At 44.9% G+C, this 24,158-nt stretch overlaps 1 protein-coding gene and 1 long non-coding RNA gene across 3 annotated transcripts; one reads left to right on the forward strand and one right to left on the reverse strand.

Annotated features, from left to right (window-relative positions):
• Positions 1-710: 710 nt before the first annotated feature.
• NUP50 (nucleoporin 50) lies at positions 711-22,171 on the reverse strand. The gene is given in 8 exon segments (NM_001265689.2): positions 711-971; positions 1,917-2,035; positions 3,709-3,790; positions 6,822-7,484; positions 9,618-9,804; positions 14,008-14,091; positions 17,717-17,795; positions 21,935-22,171. Coding segments are annotated over 7 exon segments (1,407 nt in total). The 5' UTR covers positions 17,786-17,795; positions 21,935-22,171; the 3' UTR covers positions 711-768.
• Positions 22,172-22,451: 280 nt separating this feature from the next.
• On the forward strand, positions 22,452-23,285 carry LOC144331605 (uncharacterized). 2 transcript variants are annotated; one of them, XR_013398900.1, is made up of 2 exons: positions 22,452-22,661; positions 22,850-23,285. It is a non-coding gene; the product is annotated as an uncharacterized LOC144331605 (long non-coding RNA). The 2 variants fall into 2 exon arrangements; XR_013398901.1 differs by having other exon boundaries at positions 22,527-22,666.
• The last annotated feature ends 873 nt before the right edge of the window (positions 23,286-24,158 follow it).

Consider the following 24,158-nt stretch of genomic DNA (forward strand, 5'->3'; position numbering starts at 1 on the left):
CCAAACTTGTGCTTTTAAACCCATTCCTGGCAATCCCCCGTTATCTTAATTTTGTCTTTAGGGGGATAAAGAAGTTAACACTACCTCATGAATAGAAACTACAAAGCCAAAAAAATCCTTCACAAGCTGTTCATTTCCTTTTAAAATGAAAATGCAGGTCCTGAATTCTCGTGAAGCAGCCCACAGGGTTACAGGCCAATGATTCGTATGCTGAGGTGAACACTTAGTACTCACATTTTAGCTTCAAAATAAAAATAAAGCAGAGGACAAACACCTGTCACAGCGTGGCAGCCCAGTTCATTTGGTAACAGAATGAGTCTCACACGTCGGCTGAGCCCACCGGAGAGAAGCACACAAGCCAGCTTTCTTCTGAACGTAGCCAGGCACCTGTTCAAAAGCCTCTCTGGTGGTGGCGGTGGACCCCAAAACCCACGAGTTGGAAGAGCCTTTGGGAAAGCGAATCGATACCCTGATTACGGTCCTTGAAGAAATCACTTAGGGTTAGTTTAATAAACAAACGAACATTAAAAAATCTTCCAAAAATTGCATTTGAATGTATTTTAGACTTTAAGCAGTTCTTAAGGGAGAGTGCGGTTTCCTGACACTTAACATTTAAAGGTTTTATTGGCCACATTAATCTTCCTCACAAAAGTTTTAAGTTATCTATAAGTTCTTAGAATGTCAAAGAAGAGAAGAAAACTGACTAAGTTTAAGGGGCGGTGGGAGAAGCAGCAACTTGGCAATAATTCCGCAGCCGACTTCGCACGTTCAGGCATCCTTTTTCTCCAGTAAAATTTTGTGCAACTCATCTGCATCCTCGCTGGTTTTTACCCGAATCAGCATGGTGACTGGCATGGTGGCATTCTTCTCGTCGATTGGTGGATTTGGAACACAGACGATAAGAACGTTATTTTTCCCTGTTCGCGTACATGGCATATTGGGCGGAATCAGAACATTCAGCAATATGTTGCCTGCATTCAAACAAAACCAAACCCATCAAAATTATAGAAGCTACAGCTCCACCAAACGAGTCTGTAACATGCTAAACATTAAACACTGAAATAACTTATACTTAATGGATCTAACATGGGGAGCCAACAGGAATGGCTCAAAATCAGGACTGGTTCCCTGAGAACTGGGAGGCCTCGGGGAGGACTTGCCCTCACTGTGAGGAGTGGCCTTCGGCCCTCGCTCCAGCCCGGGTCTCCGCAACCACACAGCGTTTCTCACTGAGCCAACAGCCTGGCTCAGAACCATCAGCCCTCTCAACTGTCCGTTTTTGCACTGAAGGAAGAACACGGTGGCACAACAGAATCTTCACTGCACCACATGACCCAAGGACACCTCTGTCACAGAGGCCGGCACAGCTCCCTGGGCAAGAGTGACACGACCGTAATGTTATTACTAGTCAAGCCTACGGGAAAGAAAAACGCCTCCCTGGAGTTTCTTTCTGCAACACAGCCCCCCGTTCTCTACCACTACTGCCCACTCCACCGCAGCCTGCCCGTCTTCCTCCTCCTCCGGGTGCTAGGCTCCTTGCAGTGGACTCTTTTCAGGGTAAACTGAGGGTGGACAGCGATCAGTTAGTGATTACTTGCTATATAAAAAGGATTCCTTTAAAAGGTTAATTTCCTTTGGGTGTTTATTAAACGGTCTAATCTCTAGCTTCTTAGTCACATTTCTAACACAAAGTAAAATGAAAAACCATTTTGTTTACAGTTTCTAACACATTTATGTTTCCTTACACACTATTATCCTGGGACTCAAAACTAGAAATAAGTAAATACAGGATGAATTTGGCCTGAATGCGCTCTGTTTAAAAACGTACTAATAACCTTGAATCAGCAGGGCAAAGGCTTTTATATATTATGTGATGATGATGATGATTTTGCGCCAAGTGAAAAAAAGGTACCCACCTAAATTGGTGTCTGCCCGCACCAAAAGCTGTGTCTTCTGATTCGCAGTAGGTTTTAAATGCAGAGTACCTATGCCTTTCTCTTTAAACTCATTGTCTTTCTTGTAAAATAGTTTACACCTATGGAGAAGAAAAATAGGTGCCATCAAGCATTCAGAGACGAATCAAGTCACAGTTTTCTAACAAGCACTCTTCACACTTGGGTGGAAAATCTGTATTAAATGAGAGTACAGGAAGTTTCAGGACAAATCTTTAAACGATCCAAAAGGAGCCTGAGCAAAAACCAGAATAAGAAAATCTGCTTAGAGATTTTAAAACCCCCTCCCCATTTTTTCAAATTAAACAATGGGCCCCATGAAACTTTTTATAACACTTTATGAAACTGTGTTCTCAAGTCAGTCAAAATCAGGGCTCAACACCCCTCCCTCCCTATTCTGCTCCTTTGGCCCTGAGCTCAAGAGAGCTGATCTGGTCCTCTACAGACAGCGGCAAATAAAGGACAGACTCTGTCCTGCATCTCACCCACCTCTCCCTTTTTTTTGGCCTATTTCTTATTTTAAAAATTCTCCTCAAGGCTCCTTCAGTTTTTGCCCAACATTTTTAAATAAATTTGGAAAACATGCTTGGGTAGGGTCTAACTAATAACAAAGTAATCAAATATCTTCCCAGCCTCCTATGCTATACATCTCCTGAGGTTATTAATAATACAAAACCATGGCTCATTTATATATTTATTTAGAGACAGAGTCTTACTCTGTGGTCCAGGCTGGAGTGCAGTGGCATGATCTTGGCTCACTGCAACCTCTGTTTCTCAGGGTTCAAGCAATTCTCGTGCCTCAGCCTCCCAAACACCTGGGATTATAGGCGTGTGCCATCACATCCGGCTAATTTTCATACCTTTAGTAGAGACGGGGTTTCACCATGTTGGCCAGGTTGGTCTGGAACGCCTGACCTCAGGTGATCTGCCCGTCTCAGCCTCCCAAAGTGCTGGGATTACAGGTATGAGCCACCATGCCTGGCCTCATTTGATTCTAATTAAAAATCTTAAAGTTGGGTCACTCCTTTATGTCATGTGAGTAGTGAAATTTAAAACACACACAGAAGAAACTGCTGGCCTCTTTTACAAGTTCTTGAAACACCTGGGAATCCCCAGGATGTGGTGACCTGTTACATGGAGAGCTGCTCGCTCATTATTCTGAAACTTCTGCATTACAAAAACACATCTTGAAAGTTTCTGAAATGGCACAAGTGTTTTTTCAGCAAATATCTTTGTAAAAACTAATCTCATTTAATTGAAAGGAAGATGAAAATTTTTATAGGTCCTAAACAGGAAGGGACGGTTACTGTGCATAACTTTTTGACTATGAGAAAATCCAGAAAGGCCAACCAAATCTCCTGGAAGGGATCAGAGATACTTCCAGGGTAAAGTAAGTGAAGCCAAACCTGAAATCAGTGACTGACTCCGCGATTTCTTTGTTGGGGGAGGAGGGAGGGGAGGGAGAAAGACACAGGGAGAGAAGAGGGAATGGGACGGGATGGGATTGGGAAGATCATAGAAGAGCCTGTCTCTAAAGCACTTTAAAAGAGCTAAAGTGACAGAAAAGAGTGAGACCTGCCCACCAGGACATTCCTAGAACTGGTTTTTAAAATAAACTGGCCAAGAATTCTTTCCTGTTCCACTTGAGAGCAGGCAAAGCCTGACCCTCAGTCAAGTCCGTAAGGACATTCTCCGGTCTGAAGCATGCTACCATGTCTCTAAAACACATGCACCTGCAGGCTCTGGTGAGTCTTACTTTTTGGAGTAAAAAGCATCATCTTCTTTTACTTCGGTAACTACTACTTTGGGTGGCTCATCATTCTCTTCTTCATCTCCACCTTTTATAAAAAAGACAATAATTCAGTAAGATTCCAATCCAGAGTTTAAAAAAGTGAGAGTTTTGTTATGTAACACCCTAAACATCCATCTGAGCACTCCATGTAAACTGAGAGACATAACGCAGGGGGATGCCAGAATGGAGTGCCTGCTGGATTTTAACTATTTTGTGAAAAACAAGAATCCTTTCTAATGGGAACATACCTCTTAATTCTAAATAACTTCCAATATATAGAAAACCTTAGAATGGAAAAATCTCCATGCTTATGACAGAAAAATAATCATCACTCTATATTCAAATTACCCACTGGAAAATTACATCTCAGATGAGTTTTTAACACCTTCACCCCTGAATATTCCTGTGACCATATCCACAACAAGTATCAGTAATGGCCAAAGATAGAAAAATATATATATTTTTTTTTTTACAAGGGGGCAAGTTGTCGGAGAAATCATTCCAAAACCCCAGTGTAAGTAATTTAAGCTTTGTCTGAATTGCCACATGGGTCACTGCTCTGGTATCAAAGGTATCCCCACTAATGGGGTCTCCCAAACATGGGAGACCTAGGCCATTATTTAAACAAGACACTATTTAAACACATGTGTTAGGCCGGGTACAGTGGCTCACGCCTGTAATCCCAGCACACTGCAGGGCCAAAGCAGGAAGATCACTTGAGCCCAGGAGTTCGAGACCAGCCCGGTCAACATGGTGAGACCTCCCCCAATCTCTACAAGAAATAAAGTTAACCAGGTGTGGCAGTGCATGCCTGTGGACCCAGCTACATGGCAGACTGAAGTGGGAGGATTGCTTGAGTCCAGGAGGTAGAGACTGCAGTGAGCTGTGACTGCGTCACTGCACTCTAGCCTGGGTGACAGAGCAAGACCTTGTCTCAAAAAAATAAAAAAACCCCACATATATAAAAGTATCCTCTTAAAGAGAATGGCAGTTGCATAAAAACTCACTAAAAAGCAATTCTAAGAAAAACAACTCTGGTGCTCAGATGATGGGTCACACGACGACCCATCTCACCACTCCAATCTCCCTGGTCACATGACTATCCATCTCATCACTCCAATCTCCCCAGTCACACAACTACCCATCTCACCACTCCAATCTCCCCAGTCACACTAACTACCCATCTCACCACTCCAATCTCCCCAGTCACACTAACTACCCATCTCACCACTCCAATCTCCCCGGTCACATGACTATCCATCTCATCACTCCACTCTCCCTGGTCATGTGACTAGTCATCTCATCACGCCAATCTCCCCAGTCACATGACTAGCCATCTCATCATGCCAATCTCCCCGGTCATGTGACTAGTCATCGCATCACTCCAATCTCCCCGGTCACATGACTAGCCATCTCATCACTCCAATCTCCCCAGTCACGTGACTACCCATCTCACCACTCCAATCTCCCCGGTCACATGACTACCCATCTCAGCACTCCAATCTCCCCGGCCACGTGACTACCCATCTCACCACTCCAATCTCCCCGGTCACATGACTACCCATCTCAACACTCCAATCTCCCCGGCCACGTGACTACCCATCTCACCACTCCAATCTCCCCGGTCACATGACTATCCATCTCATCACTCCAATCTCCCCAGTCACGCGACTAGCCATCTCATCACTCCAATCTCCCCAGTCACGTGACTAGCCATCTCATCACTCCAGTCTCCCCGGTCACATGACCATCCATCGCATCACTCCAATCTCCCCGGTTTCCTGATGTGTACACTGATAACCAAGAGCAAGGAACAGGCGCTCACTGAGGGGCATCCTGCATCCACTGGGACTCGATTCAAATCCAGCGTCACTGTGTCCCAGTGCCTGCCTCAGGAAAGACTCCCCATTTGTTGTAGTTATGGGAAGCAGAGAAGAAATAAGAAGGGGAGACCTTTATTTCACCCTGTGTCCAAAGGGCCCATGCCTGAGGATAGACTTGAAAGTAGGGCAAGGCAAAACAGCAATGGAAGTCTAGCCTCCTGCTAGAAAACCGTAATTCTAGGGATCAGTATGTTCATATGTCTGAAAAGTACACTTTTTCTTTTGTTGAGGCAAGGTCTGTGTTGCCCAGGTTGGAGTGCAGTGATGCGAACTTCTGAGCTCGAAATACTCCCCTCAGCCTCTTGAGCAGCTGTGACTACAGGCACCCACCACCTGGCCTGGCTAATTTTTTAAAATTTTTGTAGAGGTGGGGTCTTGCTATGTTGCCCAGGCTGGTCTCAAACTCCTGGCCTCAGGTGAGCATTCCACTTCGGCCTCCCAAAGTCCTGGGATTATAGGTGTGGGCCACCTCACCTGGCCTCATTTTTAACTGCTTACAAGTAGGCATCTTCACAGACATCATTTGTTCACAATCACCATGTGAGGAAGCGGCATTATGACATCACCCCACTTTTTAAGCTAACAACAGAGGGAGTGGAGGGCCCAGACTAAGGCCCAGACCTTTTGCCTGGTCTAGGATACTGATGCTACATACAGGAGACATCACTTAGACACCACTGCTGTCCTCTGGAAAGGAGGTGCCTCCAAACCCACAAGAGGAAAACACTGTTGATTTGTTCTCTATGGCTATGAAAAGTCTACATTTTTAATGTATAGTCAAGTACTGTTTTGCCACATGACTTTATTTACAGTCAAATCTCCTAAGTACAAATCAATTCAGGGGACATTCATGAACTTGATCAACTTTTTCTAAAACACAATTCTCAAAAAACGTCTTTAATTCACTTCTTTTTTATATGCTAAGCCACGTGTGTTTGAGACGTTTCAAAGTCAGGTGTTTCCAAATTCATTTTATTTTTAATCCTTATAAACAACCCTACAAAATAGGTCTTACTCTTTTATAAAGAAGGAATTGGAAACGCAGAGAAGCCGATTAGCTCTGCCCAGAATCACACATGGAGAGGACAACAGTGTCTCAATGTGGATCCAGATCCATTCGGAATCAAAGTCTCTGTGTTTCCCAAGACACAAATCTTATGCAAACCTCAACCCAATGCCAAAGCTGGTACTTACCTTTGCATTCACCACTGTCACCTTCCACTTGGCCCTCCAATGGTTTAGTGGGAAATGGTGAAGAGACTGGTTTACTCTGGGTGGTATCTTTGCCAAATAAACTGGAGGTTCCAGGGGAAAATGAAAATCCAGTCAGGGGGACAGAGCTCAATGAGCCCAAAACAGAGCTATCAACTTTCTTGCCGAAATTAAACGAGGCACTTGTCGCTCCTAGTGACGGGTCCGTTTTCTTTTCAGATGCAACCTCCACCTTCTTGTCAGGTGTATCTTCAGTTTTGTTGCCGTGAAACAAAAACGTTGACTCTTGCTGTAACTTTGTTGAGCCGAAAAGGGAAGGAGACTGTGTTTCAGCTGCCGTTTTGTTAGATTCACTTTCAGAATTCCTGCCACCATTCCCGTGTTGCTGTTCAATGTTTGCTAAATATTTCTCGTAGTCTTTAAAGATAGGTGTCAGATCACAGAGGGGGTTTGTATTCACGTGCTTCACTATCCAATCCCGCACGGAGCAGTTCAAGGCGGCCAACTGCTTGTGATAGGCATTTCCGACACAAGCTTTACTGGAAGCAAGGCCAGAGGAGGAGGGCTGCTGACTGTCCCCGTTAGTTTTGGGATTTGAAACTTTTTTATCAACCAAGGCGGTAGGGCCATTTGCAGCAAGAGAACCTATAGAAAGTTAATAATTAAACCATTTATTTAGACTAATTTGATTAAGTCATCTAGATTTTTATGCCACTCTGCCTTTACACTTCCTGCTTTGACTGTATCTCCCCCTCCACCGAGACAGTCTTGTTCTGTCGCCCAGGCTGGAGTGCCGTGGCATGATCTTGGCTCACTGCAACCTCCGCCTCCCGGGTTCAAGCGATTCTCCTGCCACAACCTCCTGAGTAGCTGGGATTACAGGCGCCCACCACCACATCTGGCTAATTTTTGTATTTTAGTAGAGACGGGGTTTCACCATGTTGGCCAGGCTGGTCTTGAACTCCCGACCTTGAGATCCGCCTGCCTTGGCCTCCCAAAGTGCTGGGATTATAGGCGTGAGCCACTGTGCCTGGCCTACTGTATCCTATTTTTGTGACAGCTCAAGAAGTATGTGTTCAAGGAGTAGTATTTAGTAACTGGTTATCAGTAAAACCGATGAATAAAGATCAAGTCAAAGTTTATATAAGAACACTAACCACCATATGCTTGTTCTACGTATTTTAAAAATAATCTTTTCCTTCAAAAGGACACCTATTTGAGATGAGATCAGGCATGTCCAGGGTGGTATGGCTGTAGACAAAAGGATGCCTATTTCAAACAGCACTGTCAGAATAGTAGGTCAGCATTAACACTTAATACCCAAGGTTCTTGGAATGAATAGTATTATAGTCGCCCCTCTGTACCTGCAGGTTCCACACGTGTGAAATGCAGTCCTCAGCCAGGTGCGGTGGCTCATGCATATAATCCCAACACTTTGGGAGGCTGAGGCGGGCAAATCGCTTGAGCTCAGGAGTTTGAGACCAGCCTGGGCAACATGGCAAAACCCCATCTCTACAAAAAATGCAAAAATTAACTGGGTGTGGTGGTGTGCACTTATAGTCCCAGCTACTGGGGAGGCTGATGGGGGAGGATCACTTGAGCTCCAGAGGTTGTGGCTGCAGTGAGCCAAGATCACACCAATACACTCCAGCCTGGGTGACACAGCGAGACCCTGTCTCAATGCAGTACTCTGGGGATGAGGACTAGTGGATACAAACACTCACGTTTCCTATCTAAGAGTTATGTTGGTCTGACTATGGGACTTGAACATCCGAGGGGGTGCTGAAACCAGTCCCCAGGATACTAGGGGATGGCCGTAGTTAGAAATCTTTACAGAGGCTGGGCGCAGCGGCTCACAGCTGTAATCCCAGCACTTTAGGAGGCCGAGGCAGGTGGATCACGAGGTCAAGAGATCGAGACCATCCTGGCCAACATGGTGAAACCCCGTCTCTACTAAAATTACAAAAATTAGCTAGGCGTGGTGGCGTGCGCCTATAGTCCCGGCAACTCGGGAGGCCAAGGCAGGAGAATCGCTTAAACCCAGAGGCAGAGGCTGCAGTGAGCAGAGGTCATGCCACTGTACTCCAGCCTGGTGACAGAGCAAGACTCTAACTCAGGGAAAAAAAAAAAAAAAATCTTAACAGAGAACGCTTATTTTAAATCACACTACACATTCTGCCAAATTAAAATCAAACAGTACACACTTTCAGAATCATCAGCTAACTACAACCAACTAGTCAGGATCATTTCCAAGCTTTTAACCCATGTTGCTAATTCCAAGAGTTTTTGACTAATTCCCTCAAAACAGGATCAGGCAATCAACACATCCCATACCCAAACCAGTCTAGCGTGGGAGGGACCCTGGTCACGGAGAACCTCATCTGAGTTCCCAGTAGCTGCTTTGGTGTGAGGCACACAGAAAGCCCTTGCACACAAAGGATCTACATAGCATTTTCTTTTCTCTCTTGACTTTACATCAATTCTGAGGGTCATTCTCCTTTCAAAATTGAACATTCTGAGGCTTAGAGGCCAGGGTCACACAACTGGTAACTGGCAGAGCTGAGAACAAAATCGAGATGTTTTGGATCAAAAGCCTGTGCTCTGCCCACTTACTCTGTAAATAACCAACACCTCCCTAAGTCTCATCTCTTTCATTATTACCCTAGTTTTGCTCACACAGTTCCAAGACACAGGGTAGGTATAAGAAAAACATCTTTGCAAAGCTATTTTCCATAGATTATACTTACACAGGTGGCTGGGGGATGGGAGCCTACTTACCAAAGGCTACCTTGGGCTCTGCCACTGCCTTCGCACTGGTGAAGGGAGGGGCACTGGCTATGTTGTTTCCATTTGACAGTCCTTCCAAAGGCTTCCCTCCAGCGCCACTACCAAATCCAGGAAACCGTCCTCCTCCAGAAGGTACAACCAAACCTTTAAAACCTTTAAAGGCTCCTCCACTGTCAGACTGAAATATGAAGGAGGAGCACACATTAGGTAAGCATACTTTCTATTACCAAATAAGCAAGTGAGTGACTATAGCATCTTGGCTAAATAGCACCTAGACTCCATATGCAGTCAGCATTATAAAGCAAACTGCTGGCACAAGCAGAAATAAGAAATGAGATGGGAGGATTCTATTCAGAAGAATGGCTTTGCAACCCACAGCTGCCTTCCTGAAACAGGCAGGAAGGACATTTAAAAAATATATGTGTATTTTTAGGACATAAAAGGTAAGAAAGACTAATGCAATAAACCTGTGTACCCACTGCCCAGCCTCAGAATTACTGAAGTGTCTCAATAAAACTAAATCCCAGTGAAAGATACTTCATGTACTACTCAGCCAAAGACCATTTACTGCCTAAAGAAATTATAAAAACATCAAGTTAGGTTAACTAAGAATATCCATTTGCCTAATTTCTTAAGAACATCGGTAGCTTGCAATCTGCTTTCAGCCTACAAAAACTTAGATGATCAAGTCTCAAATCTACATGTTCCTGTTAGTTGAGCAGCCCGGGACAACTTCTTACTCTCCTTTTCCTCACTGCTTCCTTAAACTCGATTGTTTTAACAAGGTTTTTCTAGTAGGCCTTTTCCCTTTGTGCTAGCCTGCTCACATCTCTAATCTAAAATGCTCTGGAAATGTTTGGCATTCCTTATGAATTCTAAAGCTCCTCTCTGCCCCTGGAACTTTTGGACAAAGGTTCCTCAGTTTATAGTGTTTTGCTAAATAAACTCACCACAATTTTTAGAAGCCCTTTTTTGTTGTTGTTCAAAGAAGTGATTACATTATAGGAAGTGATCTGCTTCTCAGACCAAACACCTAAGAAAGTTCACCAATCTTAAGTTTCCACGAGTGAATTATAATCATGATTTCACCAAAAAAAGAAATTAAACTGGAACCCCTTCATTTACTAAATGGGCCAGTTAGCCTAAACTTTATTGCATGTTTTTCCAAAACCAAAGTGTCGATCTCATCTACAGAATTTCAGATGTTTACTGACCACTGATATATTTATGGCAATAAAATTAGGCAAAGAATGTAAAATTCTAACTTGTATGAGTTTTAATGCACATATCAAATACAGCTTAGATTCTGTTGCTCTAAATTTGATTTTTCGTCATTTAAAATTCCAAATACACCAAACTGATAGCTGTCATTTTAAAACAATGATTCATGGACAAACTCAGAGCCTTCAATTTTGCACAAACTTAACAGTCACTTGGTTTTTCTAGGGATTTTAGAAATTGCTGATAGTAAACTGGCTCTAGAATCATAACAAAAATTCAAGAACCACAAGTTAAACAAAAAAAAGATATTCAGAAAAATGAGAGTAAAAGTTGATTACGATATTCACCAAGGGGCCGGCGTGTGGCTCACACTTATAAAATCCCAGCACTCTCGGAGGCTGAGGCAGTCAGGTTACTTGAGCCCAAGAGTTCAAGACCACCCTGGGCAAGAGTGAGACCCCATCTCTACAAAAATGCAAAAATTAGCTGGGGGTGGTGGCGCGTGCCTGTAGTCCCAGCTACTTAGGAGGCTGAGGCAGGAGAATTGCTTCAGCTCAGGAGGCAGCGGTTGCAGAGTCAAGATTGTGCCACTGTACTCCAGTCTGGGCGACAAAGACCCTGTCTCAAAAAAAAAAAGTAGGGGGGGAATACCCATGTGGGCTGCATGGGTACTGACACAGCCCCACATCCCTCAATTTCCCTCATTGGTTTTATTTTTCCCCATGGCACTTACAGAAGAAAAATTAATGCTGTGCATTTATTTGTTTCTCTTCCATAGGGCAAGGAGATTTTGGTCTTTTTTACTCACCAATATATCTCCAGTGCTTAGCAGATCTATTGAATCCACTATTTAGGAAAAGCCACATTTCAGCGTTCTGGTGGGTGACATGACATTTAATTGTCCTAATATACAAGTTCTGATGAAAACTTCAGGCTAAGAGTTACAGCTAAAATTATCTGTGGATTTCTATTATCCACCTACATTGAATTTCCCTTAGTGGCCCAAGGGCTCCTGCCCTCTCCCTGCCTCGTCCCTTCAGCTTAATTGTAGATTATGGTCTGTACTGTTTCTATCTCTTGACCTTCCTTCGGTTCCACAGGGGGACTGCCCCTCCTTCAGAATGGCTTCCCTCGGCTTCTGCAGTGAGCTGTTGTTCCTCCTTCCTCGTAGGGCCCTCCACCTGCATGCCTCTTCTCGCCTACTCCCATGGCTTCAATCCCCACATGACGAAAGCTCCCGGAGCTGTGATCCTTGCCCTAATTCCTGTTCTCTACCTAGTGGTCTTCTAGGGCGCTCCACTTGAGTGTCCCAAGGCCTTTCAAATACAACATTTCCAAGACGAACCATTTCCTCCTTAATTAAACTGTCCCTTCCCTCATGTATCTTCTCAGTGAAAGAGCCATCAAACATCACTCAGCTCAACACCTACATCTACCACCTAGTCCCCAGTCAAGGCAATTCATAAAATCAGACCAGAAAAAACAAACAAATAAAAACACCTGAAGTTCAAGAGGTTTACTGTACAATAGGCAGGGAGAAATGTATCGTACACTTGAAAACAACACCATGTTGTACATCATAAGCACGTAATTTTTGTCAAATCAGAAATACAATTTTTAAGCAAAATATAAGTAATTAATTACAAAACAGAAGACCTCATCTCTAGCTTGGATCTGAGATATGCTTCCTCTGTACCTACTTCCTTTCTTGGCAGTGCAACCCCTGTTAACCTGAATTCTACATGAAAGAGCTTTTACAACGTCAGGAAATGAAGCTCCTCTCATGCATCTGAAGCGTGCAATGGAGCAGAGAAAGAGCACACACTTATGACATTAGCCATGGCATTCTAAAGTTCAAGACTACCCAGAACCACCTGAGAATCAATTTGATGTATGGTTATGTATCTCTGCCTCGAATCACACTATATTAGTATATATAGTAATATATTTTAGGAAAATTGTGAATACTTGATCTCTGTAATATGAATTGTTTTCCCATTAACACATACCATCATTTATGAGACACTCTGCGTGACTGGCTGTTGTAAACCTCTGACTGTCTCCCCACCACTGCCACCTACCTGGCTCCCTTCCTCACATGTTTTCAAACTTAATAAATTTTATAATCAAAACTTTGGCAATGTAATGAATATTTTTGTAATAATTTAATTTCATTGCTTCTCAAAGTGTGAGTGATATACCTTTCCTATCCTTTTTATTTGGAAATAAAAGGGAAATAAGCTTCATGTCCCTTAAGGAGAATGCTTAGAAATGGAAAGATTTCTGCTCCCGGGATGTCTGCGTTATGCTCACTGGTGCGGCACCTCTAACCTGACCCTCTGAGATCCTCCAATGACGGTCTCCTTGGAGCATCACGTTGGTGCTCAAAAAGCTTCAGATACTGGAGCACTTTGGATATTCAGATTAGAGACACCCAAGAATATAGTCTATTCTTGATGTTTTAAACATCACAAAATGTGGGGTAGGGTAGGTTTATTTCAAAGCTGCCACCCAGGATGTTCAAAGTGGCTTCTCCTGCCTAACACCAGATGTCCAGGCCACCAAGACCACACACTCTTGCGTCTAGAATGTATCTGAAGGGAGAGGATGTACTCAGGCAGAGTTCTTAGATGCAGTGATTGCTTAATAATCACCACATTATTTCAATTTAAGAGTTACAACTCATCTTTAATCTTTCTTGGCACAGGAATGAATCATGTTAATATACTATACTAGAAAGAAAGTCCACACCTAAAATGCTTCTAGTATAGTGAAAGGGCTCCTCCTACCCAGGCCTCGATCCCAGGGAGCAGACAAGACTCTCAAGAAGATCCTTGCATTTTCCTTTCTTCCTCCAATCTGATGCCACTTCACCCACCTCTGTACTGCTTTGCTAGTTTTTCTTCTCCTCTCCATTTTTTATCCATATTGTCACTCAACTTGAATTTGTCTGTATTTATCTTATTTTCTCCACTGGATAAGCTCTCTTTAAGGTCCAGACCTTACGTTTCTTATTTTTTTCTATCTCCTCTGATCTACATTAAAGAATAAGCATTTTAAGAAAGGATTTGTTGATATCATTGCTCCCAGCGGAGGGAATGCTGTACAACTCAGAAATCAAATGAGTATTTAATAGCAAGAGCTATAAGGAGGCACTCACTTCGAATCCAACATTTCTGCGCTTTGCTTTCTTTATGGCTCTATTCTTCAAGACTTCCTCACTGGCCACGGAGAATGTTCCCACCTGCAAGACAATACAAATTCAGCAGCAGTAAGATAAAGCCAAAAAGATGACAAAATGCTCAACAACAAGAAGCTAGAACTGAGCCACTGCGCCTGGCCTCTCAAAAAATAAATTTTGGCCAGGCACAGTGGCTAGGGCCTGTAATACTAGCACTTTGGGAGGCCACAGGTCAGGAGTTTGAGACCAGTCTGGTCAACATGGCGAAACTTTGTCGCTACTAAAAATGAAAAATTAGCTGGACATGGTGGCGGGCACCTGTAATCCTAGCCACTCGGGAGGCTGAGGCAGGAGAATCACTTGAACCTGGGAGGCAGAGGCTGCAGTGAGCCGAGAGAGCACCACTGCACTCCAGCCTGGGCAACAGAGCAAGACTCTGTCTCAAAAAAATTAATTAATTTTGTTATTTATAACATACACACGATTTTTAAGATGAGTCCTGCCCAACGTACAAAAGGCCACAGAGGCACCTAGGACCTCGCTGGAAAACCACTGCTCTTCCAGATGTGCTCAAAGTGCACTCATGTCCACACATCTGATGTCCACATCAGAAATCTGCTGAGTATCTTCGGCTTTAGTTTATAACCTTTTTTTTACTCTGTAGGGTCGGAATAAAATATTTCCCGTGCAAAAATGCTCACCTATAGTTGTTTCAGATCATATTAAACTTAATGGGATCCTACACTCATAGAGGGGACGTCTGGCTGCACTTGCCCCAAGTTAAATGGACTTAACTAAATGTAATCTTTCCATACATTTCATTAGCATATGTTCAAATGGGAGCTCTTTCATTCCTCAATATTTTAATGTCTAAGCAAATTGTTACATGGTAATTTAGATGTTACTGTAGCCCAGAATGTAACTGCTTAAGATCTTAACCAACAACAAAAAGCCAAAAACCCCCATAACCAAAGATTTTAGTTAAAAAGCACCAAGTCAGTTTTGACCCTGTCAAAACATTCACATCCTTGTGATTAATAAACATATGAGACGCGATACACTTGCAGAGAAAAAAAGTACTAGTACCAGAAAGATTCCGAAAGAAGAAAGATGACAGTCTAAGAATAAGCCTGGTAGGCCGGGCGCGGTGGCTCAAGCCTGTAATCCCAGCACTTTGGGAGGCCGAGACGGGCAGATCACAAGGTCAGGAGATCGAGACCATCCTGGCTAACATGGTGAAACCCCGTCTCTACTAAAAAAATACAAAAAACTAGCCGGGCGAGGTGGCGGGCGCCTGTAGTCCCAGCTAGTCGGGAGGCTGAGGCAGGAGAATGGCATAAACCCGGGGGGCGGAGCTTGCAGTGAGCTGAGATCCGGCCACTGCACTCCAGGCTGGGCAACAGAGCCAGACTCCGTCTCAAAAAAAAAAAAAAAAAAGAATAAGCCTGGAAACACTTGCAAGTTTTTAAATTTTTCTTTTTTTTCCTTAGCACTATGCTGTTAACCTGAAAGGCTAACTTGGTTACAGATTTCCTTAGTCATCTGGCCTGGGGGTAACACACTGCTGATAAGGTATTATTGTAGAGTCCAGCCCTGCAAGGCTTTGTGGGTGTTCTCCCTGAAGGGGGAAAAAAGAGATTTTAAGAAATAAAGACACAAAACAAAGAGATAAACAGCTGGGCCTGGAAGACCCTTACCACCAAGACACTAGACTGGTAGTAGCCCTGAAAGGCTGGGCGTGCTGATATTTACTGCATACAAGACAAGGGAGCAGCGTAACAAGGATGAGTCGTCCAGATTGATAAGGTCAAGCAAGTCACGTGATCATGTGACAGGGGGCCATTCCCTTTTAGGTAAAAGGGGGCCGAAGCAGAGAGGGAAGGCAGCATACATCAGCGTTTTCTTCTATGCACTTGTAAGAAGGATCAAAGACTTTAAGACTTTCACTATTTCTTCTACTGCTATCTCCTAAGAACTTCAAAGAGGAACCAGTACGGGAGAAACATGAAAGTGGACAAGGAGCGTGACCACTGAAGCACAGTACCACAGGCCTCCGGATGACTGCGGGCAGGCCTGGATAATATCCAGCCTCCCACAAGAAGCTGGTGGAGCAGAGCGTTCCCTGACTCCTCCAAGGAAAGGAGACTCCCTTTCGCGGTCTGCTAAGTAAAGGGTGCCTTCCCAGACACTGGCGTTACCACCTGACCAAGGAGCCCTCAAGCGGTCCTTATGTGGGCGTGACAGAGGGCTCACCTCTTGCTTTCTAGGTCATTTCTCACCACGTCCCTTCAGCACCTGACCCTATACCTGCCGGTTATTGCTTGGTCATATCAGTAGTACAACAAAGAGTAGTATTAAAAGCTAATGATTAGTAATGTTTATACTAATGATTGATAATGTCCACGATCATCTCTATATCTCATTTGTATTATAATTATTCTAACTATTTTCTTTGTTACACTGAAACAGTTTGTGCCTTCGGTCTCTTGCCTCTGCACCTGGGTAATCCTTCACCCACATCCTGTAAGTACAGCTGTGTTTTACTCTTTTTTAGACAGAGTCTCACCCTGCTGCCCAGGCTGGAGTGCAGTGGTGCAATCACAGGTCACAGCAACCTTCAACTGCTGGGCTCAAGCAACCCTCGCGCCTCAGCTTTCCAAACTGCTCTGACTGTACGCTCAGGCCACCATGTTCAGCTAATTTAAAAAAATTTTTTTTGGGTCAGGCGTGGTGGCTTGCGCCTGTCATCCCAGCACTTTGGGAGGCCGAGGCAGGCGGATCACTTGAGGTCTGGAGTTTGAGACCAGTCTGGCCAACATGGTGAAACCTTGTCTCTACTAAAAATATAAAAATTAGCTGAGTGTGGGGGCGCACATCCATAATCCCAGCTACTTGGGACGCTGAGGCAGGAGAATCACTTGAACTTGGGAGATAAAAATTGCAGTGAGCCGAGGTCATGCTACCGTGCTCCAGTCTGGGTGACAGAGTGAGACTGTCTCAAAAAAAAAAAAAAAAAAAAAGAAAAGAAAAGAAAAAAGAAAAAAAAATTTTTTTATAGAAACTGGGGTCTCTATGTTGCCCAGTCCTATTGTTTATGAGGGAAAAATGATCCGATTTCCTCAGGGGAGACCATTTTTATTTTGCTGGAAAAGGAACTAGGCCAATCTAAATTCTATTCCTATAAATGCAATTGTTAGGGGTCTCAGATCTACCATTAAGAAGAGGAAATAAAGCAGGCCTCCAAGAAGCATTAGGGAAAGGGAGTACCACAGTCTGAATGGTGATGGCATACCACTTTCACATCTGAGCAGTGTGCTAAGTTCATGACTAGATAACCTACCTCAGCCTTCAATCATGACTAAAATGGCTTACTGCAAACCATGGGTTTAGAATGCTTCAAGTATACGAAACTCAGGAGGAAACTCCTTCTACTAAGGAGAATATTTAAGGAGCGGGCACTAGTGGAAAAGCACATCTAAATGAAATTAATACATTTCTACACTAACTAGAGGTCACAGAAATGTAATTAATAGCTACACTAAGTACAGGTCATGTGATTTGTCATCTGCCATTCATGATGTTCTTAGAAAGGTCTTTTAGTTCTGTCACAAATCTGCATGAGGAACCCCAAAATGAATTTAAAAGGTAGAAGAAACAGGAAATCATTCTTAGAGAAGCTACTTTTTACCTCTTCAGCTTCATCTTCTTGATCCCAATTCCTATCTGTCAGTTCCTTCTCAGCATTTCTTTTGGCCATGTTTTCGAACCTGTTATAGAAAACAGAAGTAAGGAGTTCATTTCTTTAAAAGAATAAATTCTTACAAAGAATTTAAAAAATTCACTCTAGCATGAAGTGAGATAAAAACATCTCTGATGCCACTGGAAACTGCTTTAATGAAAACTTCACAATGGTGCTGTTAGACTCCCAGTGTTACAAATCAATAAAGGTTTTTTCCAGGAGGCAAAAGAAGATTCCTAGGGAACACCAGCACTCCTGAACAACACTAAACCAACTCCATTTGGAAAAATTAAAATGAATTATCAATTGATTTTTAAAAATCTGGAATCTGAAGTACGTATATATGATCAAAAAGTCCTTAACTAACTTATTCTATGCATATACTTAAAGTTTTGCCATAAGGAAAACAATTTTAATATTTAAAATTCTCTTAAAGATGATGCATTAAAGAAGTGTATCTTTCAGTGAGAATACAAGTAATGGGTTGGAAATGCCTTCACAACACGAATATTGTTCTTTAGGCTACAGCCGACAGAGATACATGGTTCCAAGACTGAACATTTCGTTGCCTCAAATTGTATATTGCCAAGACAATTAGAAGTTCAAAATGATTAACATGGATGTGTTAGTATTCTGAGAACTTATAACCTTTCAAAAATAAATCATTGGCTTAACTCTTGAATACCATGGTATTAGTGGAAGGGGCAGGACTGGGGGAACAGCATGAACTCTGCAGTGGATTCCGGTGCCTATCCAAAAAGGGTGCTCCTGTCCATCCCTTAAAATTTGCAATTTGTTTTCTGATCCTAATATCATAACAACAACAAAACAAAAAAGTCCACAATCCAGAGCTCCACTCTGAGTGTTATGCTGGCTTCTTCACTAACTCTCCAGCTGGACAAACAAACCTTTCCATTTCCTCTACTACCCACCTCGCCCAGGAGCTTACTGATTAGTTTTGGGGACCTGCCAGGTCTTGTTAAACCTACTTGAACTCCTTCCTGATATTCTCCCCACTCTTGTTTGCCCTCAACACCACAACACACCAGAGTAAGCTTCCCAGAACTTTGTAGTCACTGAGATATAAGGTGATACATCACTCTTTAGTATCTAAAAGTAAAATGCAAATGCTGGCATTCCAAAGGCCTCTACAATTTGATGGCCAGTTGAGTAATTACACAGGGGCTGTCAGCTTGTAATACATTTTAGTGATTTTTACATTTTATAAGTATGTGCTATTTTTCTGATTACAAATGATATTAAAGTCCAAGATTCTAAAACATAAAGTATGAGAATACACTTTCCATTCGCTGGGAACCCTCTCTTTTTAATGCCCGGCCAAAAATACTTGGTTAAGTTTTGTCATTAATCTTTGTCATACAAACAAAAACAAATACAGGAATACACATAATTCTTTACTGTTCAGAAACCAGGTCTCTATACGGATTCTTTTTTTTTTTTTTTTGAAACGGAGTCTCGCTCTGCCGCCCAGGCTGGAGTGCAGTGGCCGGATCTCAGCTAACTGCAAGCTCCGCCTCCTGGGTTTACACTGTTCTCCTGCCTCAGCCTCCCGAGTAGCTGGGACTACAGGCACCCACCACCTGGCCACCTCGCCCGGCTAGTTTTTTGTATTTTTTTAGTAGAGACAGGGTTTCACCGTGTTAGCCAGGATGGTCTCGATCTCCTGACCTCATGATCCGCCCGTCTCGGCCTCCCAAAGTGCTGGGATTACAGGCTTGAGCCACCGCGCCCAGCCCTCTATACAGATTCTTTTAGCAATTTTTCTACTCATTAACTAACATCTCCGCCAGAGGGTCGGAGAAGTAAGAAGTTGCCAATGGTCACATATGCTATTTAAGATTAACTGTAGGGCCGGCGCAGTGCCTCACACCTGTAATCCCAGCACTTTGAGAGGCCAAGGCGGACAGATCACTTGAGGTCAGGAGTTTGAGATCAGCCTGGCCAACATGGTGAAACCCCACCTCTACTAAAAATACAAAAATTAGCTGGATGTGGTGGTGGCACCTATAATCCCGGCTACTCGGGAGGCTGATGCAGGAGAATCTCTTCAACCCGGGAGGCAGAGGTTGCAGTGAGCTGAGATCGCGCCAATGCACTCCAGCCTGTGTGACAGAGCAAGACTCCATCTCAAAACAAAACAAAACAAAGAAAAAAGAAAATTAACTGTGGAGAAAAAAGGGATGGAGCTGAATGCACAAAAACTGTAACAGTAAAATTTTACCTTCTAACTCATACCCACAATGAAGAGACAGGTGGCACAGCAAAATAGTCTAAATAAATGTAGGGGCTTCCACGTCCTAACACACTCACCAAATCAGTATATAACCAAAAGGCAGGGATCTTTGTTTTGTTTACAGATATACTCCAAATGTCCCAACAGCGCCCAGCTCAAACAGCAGGTGTTCTGTCTATCATTAGATCAATGAGCTGGGGTATTGCATAAAGTATTTCAAAAAATACTGAAAGATCTGGCGTCCCAGTTTTGCCATTTTCTAGCTGTGAGAACTTGGGCAAGTTATATTTAATTTTTGTGCCTCAGTTTCTTCATCTGTGGAACAGGAAGTATTAAGAAAGTTAAGATAAACAAAGATTGGCTTAGAACACTGCCTGGAGCAGAGGACGGGCTTAATAAATTATTAAACAAACAAGTGTTATTAGAAGCAAAGGCTATAAACTACCATTTTTCCTCCAAAACGTAAAAGTTGTAGCATGGAAGAATAACTTGGATTACAAACCAGACTTTTAAAAACATTTTACCTAATCCCTATTTTATTTCAAAGCATGACACTTCAGACAATACATTTTACTTCTATGCTACAAGTGGGGGGCGGGGGGGAACCCTCTGTAAAATATTCTGAACAAGGCCTGCCACCTGGCCTTATGTCTAGCTACTATTATGAAGAACTTAAGGGAGGCGGAAGAATCACTTGAAGCCAGGAGACGGAAACCAACTTGGTCGCTACAAAAATAAAGATAGACATAGATTAGATGAATAAATAGAAATAAAAAATTAGCCGGGCGTAGTGGCGCACACCTGTGGTCCCAGCTACCTGGAAGGCTGAGGCAGGAGAATCACTTGAGCCCAGGAGCTTGAGGCTACAGTGAGCTACTACTACACTCCGGCCTGGTGACAAAGCAAGACCCAGTCTCAACCAAACAATCAATAAAAGGGAATTTAAAAAGCGTCTGCGCTTGTGGGTAAAAAACCACCAAATTCGACATGATTTCTAGGTATGAAGCAACGTGGTAGGAGACTGAAAGTCTAGGCAAACTGGAAAAAACATTATTTGTGCCTGATATAGTTATGTGGTCTCTGGCATCTGGTGTAGCTCTGCCCTTGGAGCTCAACTTGTCAACATCAGCTTAAAACGAAAACACGGATTTCGTTATACTTAATAGTGAGGTGCCTTGTTGAAGGGAGAGAACAAGCGGGCCAACTAAGGAGACAGAAATACCGAATCTCCAAACTGTTTCTTAATGGAACCGAGCAAATGGGTGATCAATGACCCGGGAACGCAGTAAGAAAGTGAAGCTAGGCCAGAGAGGTAATGGGCCCAGGAGAAAAGCGACGAGGGGTGGCCAGGGGGAGAGGAGAATCGAGAGGAATCGCTAGGAAGGAAACGGAGACCACCACGCCAGGACAGCCCTGCCAGCCCCCTACCTCCTCCGGGGCCGCAGGGGCGAGCCTCACTCAAGTCGGACGCCGCAGCCTGGCGAGGCCCAGGGCCCGCTTCACAAACAGCCCACGCTGCGTCGCCGCTGTCATCCCACCCCACCCTCCACCCGTCGCTGCCCACCCACGCGCCCCGCCCGGCACGCGCGCCCGACCCAGGCTCCCTCCCTAGGGTCCCGGCCCCTAGCCCTGTACCCCACTCCCCAGTGTCCCGTCCTCCAGCCCCTCCCCAGGGTCTGGTCCCCCGGCCCCGCACCCCTCCCCATGGGCCCGTCCCCGGCCCCGCACCCCTCCCCAGGGGCCCGTCCCCCGGCCCTGAGCCCTCACCCCTCTCCCCAGGGTCCAGTCCCCAGCCCTGCACTAGCACTCCCCTCCCAGGCCCGAGCCCGCTCCCGCCCTACCGGTCCTGGGCTCTCAGCACCAGGCTCCCGCCCTCAGCCCCTTCCCCTCCTGCGCCAGCCGCCGCCCCTCACCTCCTCGGCCGCTGCCGCAGCACTCGCTAGGTCTTGGGTGCGGCGAAACCCGGGGCGCGGCGGCGCTGGGGTCTGGAGCGTACTAGTGGTCGTCTGGCTGAGCGCGCTCGGCCGCTTCCGGTGCTGCCCTGAGGGCCTCAGAGGACTTGGTGCTCGGCAAGCCCAGAGACTCAAACACCATGTCCCCGGGGAGGGGGAGCTCCTCACGCTGTGTTCGGCAGGGAGGCGAGAGAGCCGGTTCAGCCCGAGACCGCCGTAGTAACCGCGCCGAACACGCTCCGGGCGGCCATTTTGTAACTCGAATCTACCCCCAAAACCAATTCGAAAAAAAGGGAGGAAAGAAACGCCCGCGTTCAGCTACTGCGCAAGCGCGCCGGGACCTCCGGTAACAGCACCTCCTTCCGCCGGCCGGGCCCCTCACGCGGCGCATGCGCCCAGCTCCCTAGAAACCGGCGCCGGGCTGAGCGTGCCCGTCTCGCGCAAGCGCGCACGCGCCGACCTTAATCGCGGAGCCGGCGCCGGCAGCGGCGGCTTGGGGTGTTCGGCTCACGTGGGGCTGGCTGCGCGTCTTCCAGGCTGTTCTCGCGCTAGTCGCTGCTAAGGGGCCGGCCATGCGCGAGGAGCTGCGGCGAGGAAGGTCGGTCAGTGGACATGGCCGAGGCTCGCGGTGTCCGTGTGTGGGAGCTGCAGGGCTGAGGAGAGGCCGCCCGCGACCCTCGGGAATCCTGTGAGGTGCCAGTGGGATCGCTTCACGTCAGGAGGCCCCGCCCCGGGGCTGGCCGTACCTGGCCGGGGTGGCCCGGAGCGGCTGGGTCTCGGCGCCAGGAGGGGACGTGTGGACCGCCTGTTAAAGGACCCCTCGTTCGCTGACATTTGATTTTGCGTCGCGTGGCTTCTCTTCTGTTTTTTTTTCAGCCCCTGAGATCCCTTAGTGCGTCCTGGGCACTGAGCTTTGTCACCCAGGCTGGATTGAAGTGGCGCGATCTTGGCTCACTGCAACCTCCGTCCCCTGGGTTCAAGCGATTCTCCTGCCTCAGCCTCCCGAGTAGTTGGGATTTCAGGTGCCACCACCGCGGCCCGAACCCGTGTGGAATGTTTCACTTTGACCAGTGTCTGCGAAATAGCGGGGGGCTTAGAAAATGGTGCAGTTTGGACTAACAGATACGGCGACATCAAAATGTTTCCTGGGTCTGTTAAGTCCTGGGTTTGTTAACATTATTAATCTGTTCCTGTAACCCTAAATATCTTATTGTAAGGGTAAGCAAAATAATGAACACATTTAATTCTTAATTACGCATTGTAGCATGAAATAACTGATGCTTTTCTAATACAAATAAAAAAGATTTATGTCTATAATAGCACTGTAGCTGACTTGAGCCTTTCTGGATGGATTTCACTGCTGACTAAAATGACAACTTTAAACTGGCTATAACTCAGGAGAATGGAGGCACTTTGCACGCAGACATCTACCTCCATTGAATTTGGTTACTTTTAATGAAGCTCAAGTCTCAGGTTATGAAATACTGCTCCAAAGGTGTTAGCCACTTTTTTCCTATACTCTGCCTTTCAAAAATCCCTTTCAATTTGCTTAACCCCTGAGAGCCGAAGGATTTTGATGGTTGTTAGGTTGGGTCATTGTCATCATGTTCAGTAAATAAATATCCAGACATGTCAGTTTACCTACTTGACCTAATTCCAAACGAGTCCATGGTGATGTGATCCTGCCTTTCTTTCTGCTGTTAGAGGTCTATGCCAGGAGCCAGCTTTGTCTCCGTTTTGCCACAGTGATCAAGTCATAAATGTCTCAGATCATTCAAGTCCAGTTTAACCTAGTAAAGAAAATTGCAAGATAATATTGCTGTATTCTAGCTGTGTTCTGGCCTGCATTTTAGGTAGGCTTAAACCTTGACCTGGAGTCATTCTTGTTACGATTTACCAGAAAACACCCAACAGGAAGCTTACAGAACTACACTTTGCTCCTACTGATAAGGAATGAAAACAGGAAATGTTCTGTTTTCTGCCTGGCAGTGGGGCTTTGGAGTTAATCTCCTGGCCATATCACTTCCCAGCTTGACAGCCTTGGACAAACTGAACTCTGAGCTCAGTTTCTTCATCTGTAAAGTGAGAGTATATTATGTACTTTCATTTGGTTGTAGAGATTAAATGTGAACACTTAGGTAAAGCACACAGTATGGGCTGAGTAAATGGACTGTTAAATAAGATA

Source organism: Macaca mulatta, chromosome 10 (assembly GCF_049350105.2).
Source record: "Macaca mulatta isolate MMU2019108-1 chromosome 10, T2T-MMU8v2.0, whole genome shotgun sequence".
NCBI classification, from domain to species: Eukaryota; Metazoa; Chordata; class Mammalia; order Primates; family Cercopithecidae; genus Macaca; species Macaca mulatta.